At 38.8% G+C, this 19,606-nt stretch overlaps 1 protein-coding gene across 3 annotated transcripts in view; it reads right to left on the bottom strand.

Annotated features, from left to right (window-relative positions):
* The window catches only part of dnajc6 (DnaJ (Hsp40) homolog, subfamily C, member 6), a 42,301-nt gene that overhangs the window by 7,827 nt on the left and 14,868 nt on the right, over positions 1 to 19,606 (bottom strand). For all 3 annotated transcript variants that reach the window (XM_058403874.1, XM_058403871.1, XM_058403872.1), the window contains 10 exons: positions 15,714 to 15,849; positions 10,490 to 10,539; positions 9,898 to 10,046; positions 5,112 to 5,234; positions 3,124 to 3,257; positions 2,097 to 2,291; positions 1,887 to 1,995; positions 1,593 to 1,672; positions 710 to 903; positions 92 to 481 (listed from right to left, as the gene is read on the bottom strand). In XM_058403874.1, coding sequence (XP_058259857.1) covers positions 92 to 481; positions 710 to 903; positions 1,593 to 1,672; positions 1,887 to 1,995; positions 2,097 to 2,291; positions 3,124 to 3,257; positions 5,112 to 5,234; positions 9,898 to 10,046; positions 10,490 to 10,539; positions 15,714 to 15,849 — 1,560 coding nt within the window. The remainder of the gene's footprint in view (positions 1 to 91; positions 482 to 709; positions 904 to 1,592; positions 1,673 to 1,886; positions 1,996 to 2,096; positions 2,292 to 3,123; positions 3,258 to 5,111; positions 5,235 to 9,897; positions 10,047 to 10,489; positions 10,540 to 15,713; positions 15,850 to 19,606) is intronic.

Below are 19,606 nucleotides of genomic sequence, written 5' to 3'. Positions count from 1 at the left end.
AAATTATGTAAACTGTCCAAAATATTCCTTAAAACAGATTCAGTGATCAAACTCCAGTAAAAGGCTATGCTGAAAATGAATGTGTGCTTACTGTCTGTAGGTCTAGGTGAGGGGCAAGGTGAGGTCGAAGAGGCCGTCCTTTTAGGAGTAGACTGGGCAGAAGCAGGGCCACTGGATAACTGAGAGCCTGAAGCTCCAAACAGATCGCCCAGCAGGTCGGTGGTAGTGTTTGTGGTGGTAGGAGGCTGTGGGGAAGTTGGGGGAGGCTGAATGTCAGCTCCATCCAGGCCCAGGAGGTCAACGTCCTCAGCAGGTGGAGGAGCAGCAGCGGGTGGAGCCTCGACTTTACTGGCCCCTTTGGCTTTCTCGCCACTGCCACTGCTCTGCTGGCTGGAGAGCGAGAGCATGTCGTCATCTGAGGGCTCACTCTCCTCATTTGGGCCCACACGGCCTCCCTGGGCCCCTTGAGTCTGCGCTGGATCTAAACAACACAATCGATATATTTTGCTTCAGAAATAGCTATAATGCTCAAAAATGTGGGTTTTGTCTCCAGAGATTTAAGGGTTTGAGGATTGTTTAACAGACCCAATACTGTTCTAGTGTTTGTGACAAACTTGTTCTTGTGACATACTTGTGCTTGTAAGTGTAAGAATATATTAATGATTGTACAGTATTTTATAGCCATGTATCTTGTTACTCTATATATCACCTGTAACAGCAAGAGCATCCTTGTGTTCCTGGTGGCTGGAGAACAGCACGTTTGGGCTCAGGTCTTTGGTGGGGAACTGTTCCCAAGGTGGTGTGAGATCTTTCTGCTTCTCTGTGTTCTCCACCTCAATCTCCAGCAGCACTTGGAACAGCTGAGGATACTTGTCTGGAGAATCACATGCGTCCAGCTCTGACCTGAACACACACAGGTGAGTATTTTGAGGATAAAGTATGAAGTATGTTTTGGATAAAGCCACAGTGAAACATTCAAGAGTGGAAGAGTAGTGGCTGAGGGGTTCGGGTTCTCAGCATATGATTGGCTTGTGTCTTGTATTAAATGTAAGTCACTTGAGATCAAAGTGTCTGCAAAATGAATACTGGAAAATGGAGATTACATGGTGCCTGAGTGCAGTACACATAAAAAACACAAGCACTGTTCGAGAAGCATTTTAGCTTCATTAGTCAGTCCCTACAGGATTTCAAAGAGCTTATATTTATTGTTGTGGCCGAACATGCTAGGTTTTGCTGTAGCTTTTTAAAAAAAAAAATCGTGATGTAACTGCTTCAGTTTGCTTGAATTAGACTACATGAATTGAAAAAACGACACGGATTAGAGAAATTGCAAGCGCATGTACAGACACATACGTAATTACTGTACTGTACTCATCTTCAATGCACGTGAATCGAAGAGAGCTTTTTGTATGTGTTTGTTGTGATGATGTCATGTGAAACATATTGGCCCAAATCTGCTGAAAATTTGCTGTAATTTAAAAAATTACACGCTCCTATAAATATTGTACTGTTTGCATTAATTTTAGTGAATCCTGAAGGGACTGATTTGTGTACTTTTCTATTAAATCAGACTGAAAACTGTTAAAGCTTACTTCATAAACTTTAAGACCGTTGTGCCGGGGGCTATGAAGCCTGTATGGAACTGAATCTGGAATATCTGCGTGTTGGTCACCTGCAACAAAACAAGCATTTAATCAAACATACTGTAATGGCTGGAGCATTAGTGTCATTATGTTACTACAAACTTTATTCCACAGCAGTTTTGAATTGATCTGTGTTTTGAAAGTTAATTCGCTTGTAAATCGAACTTGATAATGTGTTGTACAGTATTTTTATTTGAAAACACAGGATAAAACTTCAATATTTCTTTAATGCCCTGTCCTTACCTTGGCTTGTAGTGCATGAGAGCGCATGTGGTAGGCTGAGATCACCACATCGCCTTGGACGCTCACTCCCAGGTTGAAGACCACCTTCCCCTCGTGCACCCTGTACTCCCTGGATGGAAAAGATCAGGATCGTTCACATGATACTGACTACTTTAAAAATACAGGTTCTATTTTAATGCAGACAGTATATGTATGAAAAAAAGGTTGTACCTCATCCTCTCATACTCCTGTGCTGTGGAGAAGATCTTGGTCTCGCCGATCAGGACGTCGCAAAAAGGTCGACAGCCACTGCGCTGTTTGTTGAAGCAGGGAATGGGGTTCATCGTGACAGCTTTGATTACTAGAGGTTTAGAGTGGGGCAATGTGGGCTTCTCGGAAACCATGCTACATACGTAGCCTACGTACCTGACCAAACACACACACAATACACCATACACACAGGTATATCAGTCTGGAAACAATTTTAGTGCCAAGTTAGTAACAGTCCCTTAAAACATCCCTGAAGTAAAAAATAAATAAATTAATAAATTAATTAATTAATAAAGTTAGAAAGTGCGAAGAATATATTCAATCAAAAAAAATAAAAAATGTTTTTCTTTAAAAAAAAATAAACTGTGACATATATAAGCTAGCATTTAACTAGCTAAAACCTTAAACATGAGCCTGGTCATGAGCTGTGTCTATGAGAAATGTCATAATGCACTTTTTACATTTACTTTTAAACTGAACTACACAAGTGACTACTTGACAATAGCAATGTGCAACGTTAGCCAGCATATTATTTGGTACTACAAACATCTCTCATTCAATGCAATTCTAGCTAGCTTATTATTTTTCAAGCTAGCACTAATGATCATGCATTAGTAAAAAAGGTTATTTGATATACCATAAGCAAAACTAGCTATGTGGCCTTTTGTGCAAACAACTTAGTCAACCTTGTTGGTATTTTCAACGAATGAACATAATATCTGACATTAGAGTGGAAAGGTCTGGAATGAAAACCACCATGATCATGATACCAGCTATTAGGAAGGCACTGGGGGTGTTTCTGTGTTCATTATTTTCTTAAAAGCAGGTTATGATAAAGAAAATTTCCGAAAGTACTTACATTATATTGTTAGAACAATTTTTCTATGATGTTTTTTACACTAACTTCTAACACTATTCTGTCCTCTAATTCATCACAAAAACACAAAAATGTTCTGTTTGCTGCTTCCTGATTTTGAACTATTTCTACCTCCTGTGTGAGGGCCACAGCCCTTGTCCAGGTCTCTTGGCGCTGAGCAGTTGCATGGCAGGTACCGGGTTAGTGAAAAGGTGGCAGAAGCAGAACATGGCACAGACCAGCACACCAGAAGGACCTCTGCCATCCTGAGACACACAGAAACACATTATTATGACTAATATAAATTCACCGAAAATGTTTTACACAGATCTGTCAGAAATAAATATTTTTAGTAAACCTAACATTTGTAAAACCTAATATAGTGATAATGCAGTTATATTAAATTGTATAATATTACTTTTCATGAACGTTTGTATAAACCAAAAAATATAGATAAGTTTCAGACTACATTTCCCATAATTCTCAGCCCATAACCTTATTAAACTCATTAAATCCCCGTTTAAAGATCTCTGCCCACTGAGAGTAACCTGACTATTAATGACTATTAACTCACCTGTTTCCAATCACACTACTCCCTTTAAATAAGCCAGACTCTCAGAGGCGCCACCTCAATCAGCTCCCTAGTTCAGTAGTCGGGGCAGTGATCAGGTACTCAGCCATTTTAAGGGCCCTGAACTAATCCCACAGTGTAGCGCAAAAACCAGGGAGCACTGATGCTCACTATATATTCCCGCACTGGAAATAAGGTCATATTTTCTGAAGTCTCTCAACTAAAAATAATAGAGGACAAACACTCAGCCAATGTTGTCTAGAAATGTAAGTAGCTTGTTATCATTGATGTTGCTTTTACATGATTACTTAGCAGTTAGCAGTTTTTAGCTTTGTGAAGGTTTTTATGCAGTTTTATCAAAATCCACTAGCTAGCCTACGATCCTGATTGAAGTACCATGTGTAACTTTTGTGTGTTGACTCTAGTGGTGACATTTTACAATGAGTCAGGCCACCAGAAATTCATCAGTCATCAGTGTCCCAATGTGTAGTGAATTCTAGAGAGCTGATTGAGTCACACCCTTGGCTACTTTCTGAAATCTTGCATGACAGTATTTGTCTGTAGTGAAGCCAAGCTTTTTTTAGTGTTTTTATGACCTGCTTCACACATCAATTTATTCTTCACTAGTTCATGAGTGACTAATATCCTGCCTCATATTTTTTCCCCAAGGTTCTTTCACAAGTATTGCTTAGCCCTTTGCTACACTGGTTAAAAGTAATTGCTTTCACTTCTGTCTGTCTGCTTCATGACAACTAGCAGGTCTGGATAACATAGTAAACAAATGTTTGTTTCTCTGAGTGCTATAGACATTTACATATTAAATCGATTACAATAGCAGCGCAAGCAAAAATCTGAGTTTCATTTCATTTATAAGCACGCAGATTTTAACATTTATTTTAGTAGCCTGAAAGCATGTCTTACCACTAATTTTAATAATTTTACTGGAATTCTATTAATTAATATTTTTATTCCTATTGATTCTATTTTTAATGACGCAGACAGTCCATAAAGCATTTTACTACATATCATATTATTTATGGCTGTGTATGTGACACAAACAATTGAATTTGTATTTGAGGTTGAAGTTATTGAGCCCATCGTCTCTGTTATTGGTTGCCATGCTTAAACAACTATATTGTCTTCTGGCTTGTTCTGATTGACTGCCAACAGCCAAAGAATGGCACTGGAACATTCAGGGAAAAATAAATACATTTAAATTAAAACCCCTGAATTTATCAAATTTAACATTAATAAAACACAAATCAATCAATAAAACACCAAGGAAAAAATTGCTGACTGAACATGCTGCTTTGTTGTTTTGTATTATTGTCCTCTGGAAAACTGACCGAATGATGAACACCATCTTCGACAAAATCCCATGAATAAACGAATAAGTACCACACTACGGCATAAATTAAGCAGACATAAAACTTAAAAATTCTAAAAGTAAAACAAAATTAAAAAGTTTTGAGCTGAAAATCTGGGATGTAATTCGAAATTCGAGTGTGACCCTACAGCGCAGTTAGGGGTGTAGTGTTTCTTCTCTTACCGAGCAGGTGATCACACACACGTTCTTGGGGTTCTGCTTGAGCCAGTTGTGCATGTTCTTACACACAGCGAACAGGTTGTGAAGGCTTGGGGCTTGTCTGCCTGGCCAACTGCATTCAGACACCTGAAGAGAGAATCAAGTAACACAGCTGGAGGGAATGTAGAGTGGAAAGGCTATGATATGAAGCAGAAAATGCTTCAGGTTAAGCTGGATGTGGAATGAGGTAACAGGTCACACTGTAATCCTGTGTAAATAACCATCACTGAGCAAACAAGAAGCGTGTTAAATTTATGCATAAACACACCGCTTTATTGATGCAACCACATCAAATGAGCCGTGTGTGCCATGGGAGTGTGCCGTTAATGTGCACATTATTTAATCAGTGCATGGAAACCAGCCTGTTCAGATTTCACTGCATGATAATATTTAAAAGTCTATATTGACAAAGCCATTATAATAACCATTATGAGATGCTAAAAAGCTATTTATAGTGCCCTCATTAAAAGCGTATTTATAGTAGAGGGTGGACAATATGGAAAGAATATCAGGTTAAAAGAAGACATTTTCCCATTGCATGATGGGTCCTTTGACACAACATTGAAGTGTCAGCACAACCATGCTACATTAACCAAGCATGTTTTAATGCTTAAATAGTGTCTAAGTTGTACACACATGTATTCAGAAGAAAAATATAATATATATTGGGCTGTAAAGACACTCAAAAAAGTATACTATGCAACTTGAGGCAAGTCGATTAGATTCATTAATCCATAACCCAGGGGACTCGGGGCACAAGGTGGGGAGGGAAGGGTTGTACCCAAGTGCCAATGCATCACAGGGCACAATCACACACAATCAAGAAAATCTAGAGATATCAATCAGCCTACAACACATGTCTTTGGCTGGGGAGGGGACCCCCAAAGAACAGGGAGAGCATGCAAACCCCACGCACAAGGCAGAGACTGGAATCAAACCCCCAACCCCGGAGGTGCAAAGCAAAATATCAAGTGATATTTAATAAACCCCTGAGTGATGAGATTGGGTGTTATATTTTAAATATGGCGCACACATTTTTTTACAGATATACTATATTGCCAAATGTATTCGCTCACCTGCCTTGACTCGCATATGAACTTAAGTGACATCCCATTCCTAATCCATAGGGTTCAATATGACGTCGGTCCACCCTTTGCAGCTATAACAGCTTCAACTCTTCTGGGAAGGCTGTCCACAAGGTTTAGGAGTGTGTTTATGGGAATTTTTGACCATTCTTCCAGAAGCGCATTTGTGAGGTCACACACTGATGTTGGACGAGAAGGCCTGGCTCTCAGTCTCCGCTCTAATTCATCCCAAAGGTGTTCTATCGGGTTGAGGTCAGGACTCTGTGCAGGCCAGTCAAGTTTATCCACACCAGACTCTGTCATCCATGTCTTTATGGACCTTGCTTTGTGCACTGGTGCACAGTCATGTTGGAAGAGGAAGGGGCCAGCTCCAAACTGTTCCCACAAAGTTGGGAGCATGGAATTGTCCAAAATGTCTTGGTATGCTGAAGCATTCAGAGTTCCTTTCACTGGAACTAAGGGGCCAAGCCCAGCTCCTGAAAAACAACCCCACACCATAATCCCCCCTCCACCAAACTTTACACTTGGCACAATGCAGTCAGACAAGTACCGTTCTCCTGGCAACCGCCAAACCCAGACTCGTCCATCAGATTGCCAGATGGAGAAGCGCGATTCACTCTAGAGTCCAGTGGCGGCGTGCTTTACACCACTGCATCCGACGCTTTGCATTGCACTTGGTGATGTATGGCTTGGATGCAGCTGCTCGGCCATGGAAACCCATTCCATGAAGCTCTCTGCACACTGTTCTTGAGCTAATCTGAAGGCCACATGAAGTTTGGAGGTCTGTAGCTGATCGACCTCTTCGCACTATGCGCCTCAGCATCCGCTGACCCCGCTCCGTCAGTTTACGTGGCCTACCACTTCGTGGCTGAGTTGCTGTCGTTCCCAAACACTTCCACGTTCTTATAATACAGCTGACAGTTGACTGTGGAATATTTAGGAGCGAGGAAATTTCACGACTGGATTTGTTGCACAGGTGGCATGGGTGAGCGAATACTTTTGGCAATATAGTGTATCTTAAACACTGTGTGTGGTGGTGGGGGCGTGGCCGAGCACCAGTTTGTGAATGAAGGGCGGAGTCCGGGAGAACAAGCAGTAAGCTTCACACACCTGAAGTAACTTACTATCAGTGTATTTGCTCTCCTAACAGTGAATGCAGGAGGAGATTTTAGGATGGAGACACAGAGAGCTGAGCACACAGAGCTATATGTATGTGTGTATGAGTAAAGACTACCATAAAGCACAGTGTAAATAAAGTAATTAGTGTGTTTGACCTTAACTTTGTCTGCCTCCTGCCTCCTCATCCCCACCCTACACCAACTCAGGGACTACCACACTGTCTTCACTTAGGGCTTCTTCGTCATTTTTGTAGCCAATCGAGTATGGACAAGATCATAAATTTATGTAGGAAGATAAAGCTGCAAAGCACATGTCAAGCTGCATATTATTCGTACCCAAGAGCCCAATGAACTACTTAAAAAAAGAGAAATACTCAATAAGAGTCAGCTTTGATGAATCAAACATAGTGAAGAATCATGAAGAACTTTATGACAAGGTAATAATCTTTGAATATGAGCCTTGCTGATCTCTTTCCACGTTTAAAGATGTTTTGAGTGTGACTAGCGTGTAAATTTGTACTGAACATGAGAGGTGGTGCTGTATAGTGCTAGCATTGTTACCTGTACCTGAATGTGTGCTATACTTGTATTGTGTTGTAACTGCGTTTATTGTATTTTGTTCATTTGCCACTGCTTCAGTATCCTGGTTCTAGAAAGATTTTATTGTCTTTGCAAAATAATGTCTAATAAAAGCAGTTTCTAACATTACATCATCGGTGAGCGTATGAGAGTAGTGCAGAAGATTTTGGAATTCAGTAGAATAGTCCACAAGAAGAGGATTATATGGTTTTATGTTTAAACAAACCTATTTGATGAAACATTTTCTTTTGCAACAATCACTTTTTCTTACAGAAAATATCTGAATAGAGAGTTTAAACATCAGCTTAACTAGGCGAGAGGGAGTTCAATGTGATTCTCATTCCACCATTCAGCAATGATCTTTATGATCTCTGTGATGCTTTTGAGAAGAACTCAACCCTGCTTGTCCGCTTGTCCCAGGAGCCTGGGCTACTGATTTGTTTTATCCCTGTTGTGGGATCAGCCCCAGCCTCAACACACTTTTTAGCAAGTGATATCCTAAATCTAATCAAATCTATTTACTATTTCTTATCATGTGATTAGTCAACCAGATGTATATGATTATAAGGCCTATTTCTAGATATATTCTACTATTTTTTAGGTTTAAATGTTATTCTACTGGCAAATAAATTTGCTTTTTTTTCTCGAATAAAATGCTTAAAATTAGCTAAATAATATGCCAACATTACATATCATATGCCAACAACGTGAACAATATGATCATGAAGTTGGTTCACGCAGAGTGAGGCTCAGCCATTGCATGTCAGTTGTGTTGTGAATGAACTCCCAGTGAACAGCAGCATCAACAAGATCATTGTTCAGTGGACAGTGGGAGCTCAACAGTTAAGTCTCTGGGTTACTGATCAGGATATTAGAGATCTAAGCCCCAGCACCAACATTGTTGAGTTCTTGAGCAAGGCCCTTAACCCTATCTGCTCCAGCGGTGCTCTATCATGGCTGACGCTGTGCTTTGACCCCTCTGCTTTACCTAACAAGCTGGGATATGCAAAGAATATAATTTCACTGTGCTGTAATGTATATGTGACAAAATAAAGTCTGCTTCTTCTAGTGCAAGGGTCTTGAAAGCTTGTAAATAGGTTAAATAATAATTTTAGATTATTATTAATAATATATACTATATATAAAATGTTGCACACACACTTAATGTGTGAGGTTAATTTACTTTTTAGTCCTTAGTTCTGTGTTGTCTTTGTGTTTTTATGTAGCACCACAGTCCTGGAGGAACGCTCCTTCATTTCACCATGTACTGCATCAGATATATAGTATATGGTTAAAATGAAAATAAAATCTTCATGACTTTACTGTTTATATTTTAAATGTTTTTTGGCAGTGCAAAAATAAAGCTCCTCTTTTCATTAGGAAGAAGCAGCCTATTTTTGTTACATATGCATTACAGTAAAGTACAATACTTTTTTTGGCAGATCCCATTTTATGAATTTGGAGTCAGAGTGCAGGGTTGGCCTTGGTAAAGCACCCCTAGACCTTCCGATCAACCAGAGCCTTAAAACCCCAGGCTACCACGGTCCATTAAGTGAAACACATGATCTATGAGACATACCCCTTCAACAAAGAGAAAAACAAGGTGGAATATAACAACTTCTACTGGGTTTAATTTCAGTTCAGTGACTTGCTGCTGTGAGTAACAGTGGTGTCAGGCCATACTGAAGAAGTAATGAGGAAATTCTTAGGAAAGCTTTTGACTTATCAGTATTACTTCATATAAATTGCTGTCGCATCTCAATAAGCTATGGTTTTAAAGAAATCAGGCGCATGATCAGTATGACTCATTGGGCTATCATAGAAAAATCAGGAAATAAAAGGAAGCTTTCTAAATCTTCCGCTACTAAGCCTTTGTCTGCACAGCTCCACGGAGACTTTTACATCACCTCTGGTTCTTAGAACAGAAAGACTTCCTCAAGGCTTGGACACACAGATGAGTCGACTCACCCTGTTGGAGAACTTGGCTCCACGATAGTTTCTCTGGGACAGATTGAAAACCGTGTAATGATCTGCATGACGCGAGTCCAGGAAAGAGCGGATATCCTCCACATGGTTCCTGTAGCCCAACTCCACAGCCTCCGCAGGATATGACATCACTGATAGAGCATGAAGAGGGATAGTTACAGTCAGAACATGAGATTTAACCTGCTTCACCACCAAGCTTTATAGCTCCAAAACACTTTGCGCTTTGAGCTTAGTCCTACTTCAGCTTATTCAGGTGTTCATTCATATCTAACACATCTGAGGCCATAATGAGTCTTTAAATCATCCGACGATTTCATTCAAAGAAGGTCGTGAATATTTATTTCTAGCAGCCAGGTCTGAATTGAGAATTACTACAGTTTGTCGTGCAAATAAATCTGTACAGATCAGGCAAATGTGTAGAGAGAGCAGACACAGCACTATCACATGGGAACTGAGTGATCGGCTCCTGAGTGACCTCACACCCACTGACATGGCAGACAAAAACGGAAAGATAAAAAAGAGACTCAGGGACGAGGTTTATGAAATAGGTGTTTAAACATGTTTCAATCCTCACCTATGATACGGGAGGTGATGTAGGCGATGTCCAGCTCTCCTTTGGTGTAGCTAGTACACAAAACCACAAACAGACACAATTACTTCCAATACTGTATATTTTGTCCAATCTGGATCCTAATGAACAGGATTTAGTCATATACACCAAGTCAGATAAACCAGTTACATACAAGGGAAGAGGATAAAAAAACATCCCAAACAAGCACTATTCATCCACAGGCAGTAATGACCAAAAAAATCCGACACAGGCTTAACCAGCAGTGTCCAAGTAAATAACGTGTCCATTTAAAAAAAAAATGGTTTATGGCCCAGTAGGAATAATGCGTCTGATATGGCTGGCACCCTTTCTTCCTTTCCTTCCTTTCAAATGGTTTTTGCTCCTCAAAAGACATTTTTTGTTTATTATTCTGTTTATTATAGGAATAAAACACTTCAAAGCATGGTGTTCTGGGAAAATAATGAACAACAAGGTGGTGTGAGGCAACCTGATGCACAGCCAAGGTACTGTCACTAAACCAAACTGAGTTAGTTTACTATAACAGAACATCCTAAAATTGTTTTCTTCCACAACCCTTCGATTACTGAACAAAAGGTCGTGAGTTCAAATCCTACACTGCCAAGCTGCCACTGCAGGGCCCTAGAGCACAGATCATAACCCTGTTATATAAATGAAATAATTATAAGTTTCTCTGGATAAGGGCATCAGCCAAATGCCATAAATGTAAAGAGAGTAATTCTTCATTATTAATGAACGATACTTTATTGCTTTTTGACCGTTTATAGCTATGTTAAGGAATGTCTGCCTAACACATTAGTTCCTCTTATTACTTATTTTATAGCAGTTACATATATAAACAGTTGATCTCTCACCAAATTTTCTCCCTCTCTCTTAAAGTTAAAAGGATAAAAAAAAAAAATTTGTCAGTGCTTGTCCAGGAAACCAGAAAGTACAAAGTTCTCTATACAGAAAATTCCCCATAGAGGTAGATTTACCGCCTGTGACAAAGCACTGGAGACACTGGAGACTCCTTCCATACACTTTACCCCAACGATGGAAAAATGAGAATGTTTATCTTTGTTAAACAACAGTACATCTTCTTAATCCATTTATTATCAGGCTTGTATTGTGTGGAACGATATCGTGTGAGAACAGACGCATTGATACCTGAACCTGAGCTGTGCTGTTATATGAGATGAATCAACAGTGCTGTGATGTAAGTCCTTTTTTAGTGCAATCTGCTACAGTTCAGTTCATTTGCTTCTTGGTGCTTTGACAATGTGGCTGGATCGCATTATGCTTATTCCTGTCGAACTACTGGACGTCATCTGAGAATGCATTCAAGCTATTTATAACGCTTCAGAGCACGCTCTTTATAGAAAAATATTCAAATTACCAAGAGTTACTGTTACCACATCAAAGATTTGCTTCTTTTTAACAGTGTGTCCCAAAATGGGTTATTTCTTAATAATCACTACTGAAATAAATAGTTAGAATGCACCTCCACTCTTCTAAACTTTTATTAGTACAGAAAGCAATTGATAAATAAATACTTTCATGTCTGATATATTGGAGTATTATAACGACTATAGTTTCTGGGCATAAAAAAACATGCGACTGGACAAGAACAATGGAGCTCTCACTTGCCTAGCTAATGTAATTATGAATTGTCCACACTTGCCTAGCTCCCAGAAATAACTGGCAGCCATCAGCAATCACATTCAAGCAATTACACTTTCAGTAAACAGTAAACTTTATCCTGGCCAGAGTGTGGATGTAGCTGGGGCCTATCCAGGAAACAACAGGAGCAAGATGGGAATATACCCTGGACGGGACAGCAGTCCATCACAGGGAACCACACACACACACACACACACACACACACAGCTTTAGCAGTTATATCTATTTCAAAGCAACATTTGCCAGCTTTACCAGCATTTCTATTTTCTTAACTATAACTATAAGCCTATCTGTGTAATAAAGTGCACATGCACCACTTGGTTCATTACAGAGAAGCTGATCTGTTATGTAGTGGATAAGTCACCTGAGTAAACTGCTGAAGTCTCCAGTCTTTCTAATCGGATAATATAGTACATCAACAGTCTGTTGTTCTAGGCTTTTGTGTTAACTGGACATGCATGAGTACACACACTGTTAACAGGACATGCATGAGTACACACACAGACGTACAGACACACACACCTGCCATGTGAGTTAGGTGATAAAAATACAGAGATGGAAACATATAAAAAACCCACACAAAGAAAAGTACTAGCTGTCTATAAGATTAAAGTATGATAAATACAAAAGCGATTTTTCCATTTTAGACTTTTCAGTGTTAGTTAAGCATGTAGCTAAGCTATTTATGGGTCACACACAGTCACATGGCCAGCAGGTCTCAAAGCACGTTGGGAGTTAAATAATAATATAAAACTCAGAGCTAGTAGTTATGTATTGTGTAATTTTTGCACATGAATGAATTTTGTCTGGATCAAGTTTGGAATTTTTATCAGAACACCAGCAAAAAATCAACCTCAAAATTCCAGATCCTCACAGATCCCAATAAAACAGTTTGTTAGAGAGCTTACTTGCATACTGCAGACAGCTACGATATGAGTATTACAAGTATGCAGCTCTAATATATAATATGCAGGATGACAAATTTCACAAAAATACATACGCATAAGTAGTTATAAAAGTAGCGACATCCTTATTTAGTTTAGATAGCAACTTAAAGACCTTGTACTTAATTTCTCAGCCGGATTTCAAACAATTGCACAATAGCACAATTTGCACTACATGCACATTCTAGCACTTTACTAACACACATAACATTCTATATGTTCATATTCATACACATATCTGTACCATTATCTGATCCAATTACTGTATTCAGATACTACCTCTCTATTGCTAATTTCTAATATTTATTTTTCTATTGCAAATTTCCAATATATATGCCCTAGATGTTCTCTTTCTAATTTGAGTCTTATATTTATTCCTTTACCTTACTTTTATTTCTTTTACATTAGTGTTAGTGGGCTATTTTTTTATATCAAGGACAGTCGTTAAAAATATTTAAATAATATAAATAAAAGATTTCTTTTGGTTTGGATATTTTCCCTGTTGCCCCAAAAGAACCAGGAGACAAATTTTATAGATCATAATGTTTATCAAGATGTTTATTCCTTCTCTACAGGGGGAGTAGACCTCAGCATTACAGAAGAAGTCTCTGCATGTCCATATTATGCTTGAGAAAGTGATTCCCTATAACCTTAAGCAACCGATCTGCACAGGAAAACACACTGAGAGAATGCATGCGTCTATTTTCTATACCATACATCCTATTCAACATCACATGGAACCCGAAGCCTATCCAAGGGGACTTGGGGCACAAGTCGCACACACCTAATTACACACTATGAACAATTTAAAGATGCCAATCAGCCTCAACCGGAAGCACATGGAAAACATGCAAACAGGATGGAGGTGGGAATCAGACCATCAACCCCAGACACTAATCACTAAGCACTCTGCCCAGTCATTGAGACAAAAAAACAGGGATTAAAGAAATAACACAGAGAAGCAAAAACAAAATTTACCAACATTACTTCAGTATACTTCCTGATTTGTTTTTACTTGAAAGTTTTCAAGGTTACTTTTGTGGAAGGGAACAGATCTTTCCTGACTTCCTGACTGGAACTGGGAAACCTGATGTCACGTCTTTGGTCCATCTTACGGTCGATAAGGCTTTAAGATATGTTAAAAAAAGAAACAAACTAATTAGAATAATAAATGATCTGGAAAGCTATCCCTCCGTTCATGTGACAAATTTGGGCTGTTACCCAAAAGACAAACACGAGACACGACTGGCCTACTTAGTGTGTTAGACAGGGCTTTTGTGTTATGCTGTTCATTTCCAACGTTGCTACAGTGCTGATTTAGCAACAAGGAATTTGCAATGCTTGTTTGAGCAGAGAGGACTGTGCTATGAAGCAAAAAGTGAAGACTGCACTGTGAAGGAAAAATAAATACACATAAACTTTGATTTTTCTGTACCAAAATAACAGTGGTCAACATTTCATTGCAATTTCCATTCTTTCTATTCTTTTTACTTAAATGACATAAATTAGGTGTCTGATGTTGTCTTCATAATCAAATATATCATGAAGCAACAATGAAAATAAAGAAATTTCTTTCTAAACATTACAGGGCCAATTATACTGTAATTTCCAGAATTATTAGCACCTTTGGTCAGGGAAAAAATGAAAAAATGACCTAATCTTATCAGACATAAGTCTAAGATAAATATAACTTCATTTACGTAAATTGCTAAAAATCAAGAAATAAAAACTAAAATAACATAAATGCAAAACTTTTTTTTTTTTTAAAAAGCAGAAATGCATGACTGTCCCAAGAAGTGTGGTCATCCCAGTCATGAGAAAACCTTTAGCCATATACTAATAATCATTTTATTTTATGTACACTTTCAGTGACCTTCAGATTTAAAGGCAGTCTTTATTAATGGAGCATAAAAATAGAAATAACAAGCAGCAAGTGATATCTTCATCATCATTTTAATTCAATTCAATTCAATTTAGTTGTATAGAGCTTTTAACAATGGACATTGTCTCAAAGCATCTTTAAAGAAGTGCAGAAACATAGAAAGAAATTATAAAGATTAAAATTAAGTTATTATTAATTTTATCCATAATTAGGGATAAAACTCAAGGAAAAAACTCCCTGTGATGATATGAGGAAGAAACCTTGAGAGGAACCAGGCTCAGAAGGGAACCTCATCCTCATTTAAGTGGATCCGGACAGTAAATAATGTAAATGTTGATAATGTCCTTTCTGTCAACTAAGAGCTCCTGATGAACTAATAGGTCAGTGTAGTTTCAAGCATTCAAGAACTCCGTAGTTTCATTTATGATTTCTAAATTATCTGCACCCTTCATGGTAATATTTGTTAAAACAAAAAAGAATAACAAAACTGAGTCCCTTATCTCTCTTATCTTTTTAGGTTTGTCCATGTGGACTATCATCTTTCATTTAGACATCTGGTTCAGATTCATTGCACAACACTGATTTTGTTCCTTTAGCCATTTGTGTATTGATCTGGATGCCTGTCTGGGTAATTCATAACCTCCTGGCAGATATCTTGGGCTTAAATATCATAAAACACAGCAGAATTTCAACACATTAAGACAACACATTAAGTACTTACGTAGCCACTTGATTCATAACCTTCGTGGACGTGTCCTTGATGGTGTCCTTCAGGTTGTCCTTGAAGTTGCTGAAGAACTTTCCAGCACCTCCTTTAACCATGTCCAGCAGTCCACCCCCATAGTTTCCATCCATATCTGGAAAAATAAGGCCTTTAAATCAGGGGTCAAAGACAGCATGATATTATATGGAGATTGCACTTTGTCTACATCTGCAGATTTCATAAAAGTGTAGCGTCCCACATCTACCGCTAACCCTGACCTTACCCTCAGTAACCACTAGAAAATATTTGAGGAATTGTAGAGCTTTCAGGTCCCCACAAAGCACTACACATGTATGCATAAACACACACACACACACACACACACACAGTGCTTGTGGGACAGCACTAAAAATATATGCCCTTCATCAAGCTACAACCTTTTTAACATGCAAATACATGAAAGAGACAAGAAAGCAATGCAGCATGCAGAAGTGCACTTGGCACACAAAGACAGTAGGGTGTGTACCAGAGGTGTGTAAGCTGGAACAATAATACTTCACATGATATTGTAGGAACTGTATATATGCTAGAGTATTAGGTAATATACTACCTAGCATTAGTTTTTTCTTAGTTGTTCTATGACAATAGTTCTATGACAAAAGTTTCAATGCGTCAATTTTTTGATGCTGTTTCCATGACAACAAACACCATGTTTTGGTTTGGAATCTCATCCTGTCATTGGTTTGGTATTCACCTGTTTTGGGTTAGTCCTTGATTAGTTTCTTTATGCAATCCTAATTTTCCTATTCCTTTAATATTTCACACTTTCTTGATGGTGCCTTTCTGTGTTTTGACCCTGAATTTGCTGATGATTAGACTTTCAGTAACTGGAACCTTGGTAGGCGGTGATCATGTTACTTAAGAGTTGAGACTGTTTTGCCAATATACATTCAAACATGCATCAACAGCAGAAAGACAGGAATTATTTGCATTAACTAAGCAGATTGTACCTGAAATATTTACTGGAAAATTGAACATGGAATCTCAACATTATTGCGCAGACACACACCTGACTACAGCATATCAACTGATCAACCCCTTTCAAATAGCATTCAAGTACCCTACTTATACTATATACCGACTAGGCATAACATTATGACCACCTGCCTAATATTGTGTTGGTCCCCCTTTTGCTGCCAAAACAGCTCTGACCCGTCATGCACTGTGTATTCTGACACCTTTCTATCAGAACCAGCATTAACTTCTTTGGTAATTTGAGCAACAGTAGCTCATCGGACGACACGGGCCAGCCTTCACTCCCCACGTGCATCAAAGAGCCTTGACCGCACTTTTGATCGATACTGACCACTGCATCCCGGGAACACCAGTTGCAGTTTTGGAGATGCTCTGATCCAGGCTTAAATTTGGCCCTTGTCAAACTCCCTCAAATCTTTACGCTTGGCCACTTTTCCTGCTTCTAACACATCAACTTTGAGGACAAAATATTCACTTGCTGCTTAACACATCCCACCCACTAACAGGTGCCATGATGAGGAGATAATCAGTCTTATTCACTCCACCTGTCAGTGGTCATAATGTTATGCCTGATCGGTGTATATAATATTTATAGCATATATTAATAGCTGAATAATGCACATAGATTAGTAGTATTAGTATTAATATATATCATTATTATATGTGTACTTGATTAAAAAGGATGAGGAATGCTGATCTATGTCCAAGATGCTCCTAAACGCATTGGAGGCTAAAATTCATCTTCAGTGAAAAATACTCACCACTGAGACAGGTGACTGTGATGACAAATCACTGTGACAGGATGGTAAATAACATAGGTAATTCTGGCTATGTAAAATTTTTATCTGTCATACATGTGCTAGATCCTGAACAGCTCAACTGATTCTTGAATATGTATACAGATATTTCTGTAAAGAGAGGCCACAAAGATTATGCTTGTACTTCCTGATCAAATAACCTGTAATGGAAGTCTAAATTAGCTCTGAACAAGAGTTACAGCTGAACCTGCCAACCTTTCACATCATCATTCTAGCTCTGTGAACTGTATAAGTGACCTAACCTTAATCTTCCACTAGTTATCACTGCCATGTAACCTAAGCATTCTGAGATGTTGTGCTGTAGCTTTAAGTGTGTGTGTGTGTGTGTGTGTGTGTGTGTGTTCTTATGTATCTGTCCATCCTTTCATCCTGGATCCTAAACATGCTAAGTTACTTTGCTGTAGCTTTAAGTGTGTGTGTGTGTGTGTGTGTTTGTGTGTTCTTGCGAATCTGTCAATCCTTCCATCCTGGACCCAGAACATCCTGAGTTATTTTGCTGTAGCTTTAAGTTTGTGTGTGTGTGTGTGTGTTCTTGTATATATGTCCATCCTCCCATCCTGGACCACTCCCAAGCTATTAGTCTGCCTCAGCATCCGCCACCCACTTATATCTGCAGATCTGTTAGATTCTGCCTACATCTACATCTAGACACACACACACACACACACACACACACACACACACACACACACACTGGGCAAGCTGTATGAAAGTGGCACAGCACAGCCCAGGTGAACAGCGTCATTCTTAGTCATTAGAGAGTGTATCAGAGAAGTCAGGTGGGATTCTGCTCTGTCACAATGTCACACATTCTAGTGTGGAGATTAACAGTCCTTTTTGGATGGATGGTATCAAGTACAATGGTACCTGCACAATATTAGGTAGGTGGTCATAATGTTATGCCTGATCGGTGTATGTCATAAGACAATTTGAGCACAGCAATTTTGAGACAAATCAGCATATTTATAACCCAGTTAACAGCAGCAGATCTTCCATAGACACATAAAGGTTTTCAATCACAGCTCCATGCATTTTAGTTAGCTCTAATTAACTTTTACAAGAAACCAATGAATTTTTTTTTTATGTTGCTATCTGACAGATATAAGCTGATGTTCCATTGATTTGCTCACCTTTATAGATGTTGCACAATCATGGGGCAGTGTGCTGCCTGCCCTGTTTACCTTCGTTATTGCACCTAGTGATCAAAAATAGGAACCACAACAAGAATTTTCTTTGTTCAAATAAAAATCTACTTCACTTTCACCATGTGTACATGTGCGTGCAGCAGCTACACCAGTGGCATTCTTCACATACTCGCTTACGCATCTTGTGTTTCCACTAAACGGCAGTTATCTGTTTATCTAGCTAGTTTCGCGCCGGACTGTAGGTTTGTGTGACTGTGACCATAAAAAATCCGAACCTTTACTGGGAAGTATTTCCTATTCGGAAAAAAAAAAACGTATGTTGCTCAAAAGAAGAGGTAGGTTTAGGAGGAATATTCAAACACTATCTACAACAGGAAAACTGTTATACTGTTAGTACTTGATAATAGTCTAGAAGAAAACAATAGTATGCTGTTTGAGACACAACATTGGTTTATTTGATACATTTGGAGACAGTACCACATGGTGCAACGCTGCCTCCACCACTGTGTTGGACACTCAAACGTATAATTTTAATTTTAAAGGAAGTGACACGCCAAATGACCATAGGATGGATGTAATGGCCATCTTGTATATGTGCAGTTACCAGCATTTATTACTGCATTCATTGTGCTTCTTAAGTGAAGATTTGCAAGTTGTTTCCCACCTTGGGATGTACGACATGTATCCATGAAAAATGGAAGCCTGCACAACATCACATCTTTTGTTTGTTCCGTGAGAGTATGTAATGTTCATTTCAAAAGAAAAAGCTACATTTTTGTGCTTTTACAGCTGAGAAGCTCAGCACAGAAAGAACAGCAAACAACAGCATGTAGTGTTAGCAGCGATAGCGAGTAATGTTTGCAACAAATTAGTCAATAGAAAATAGTGACAAATGTTAGCAACAAGCTAGCCA

The sequence above is a fragment of the Hemibagrus wyckioides genome, linkage group LG11 (genome assembly GCF_019097595.1).
Source record: "Hemibagrus wyckioides isolate EC202008001 linkage group LG11, SWU_Hwy_1.0, whole genome shotgun sequence".
In the NCBI taxonomy this organism is placed as follows: Eukaryota; Metazoa; Chordata; class Actinopteri; order Siluriformes; family Bagridae; genus Hemibagrus; species Hemibagrus wyckioides.
Note: the sequence above shows the minus strand (reverse complement) of the source record. Positions and strands in the feature narration are given on the sequence as shown.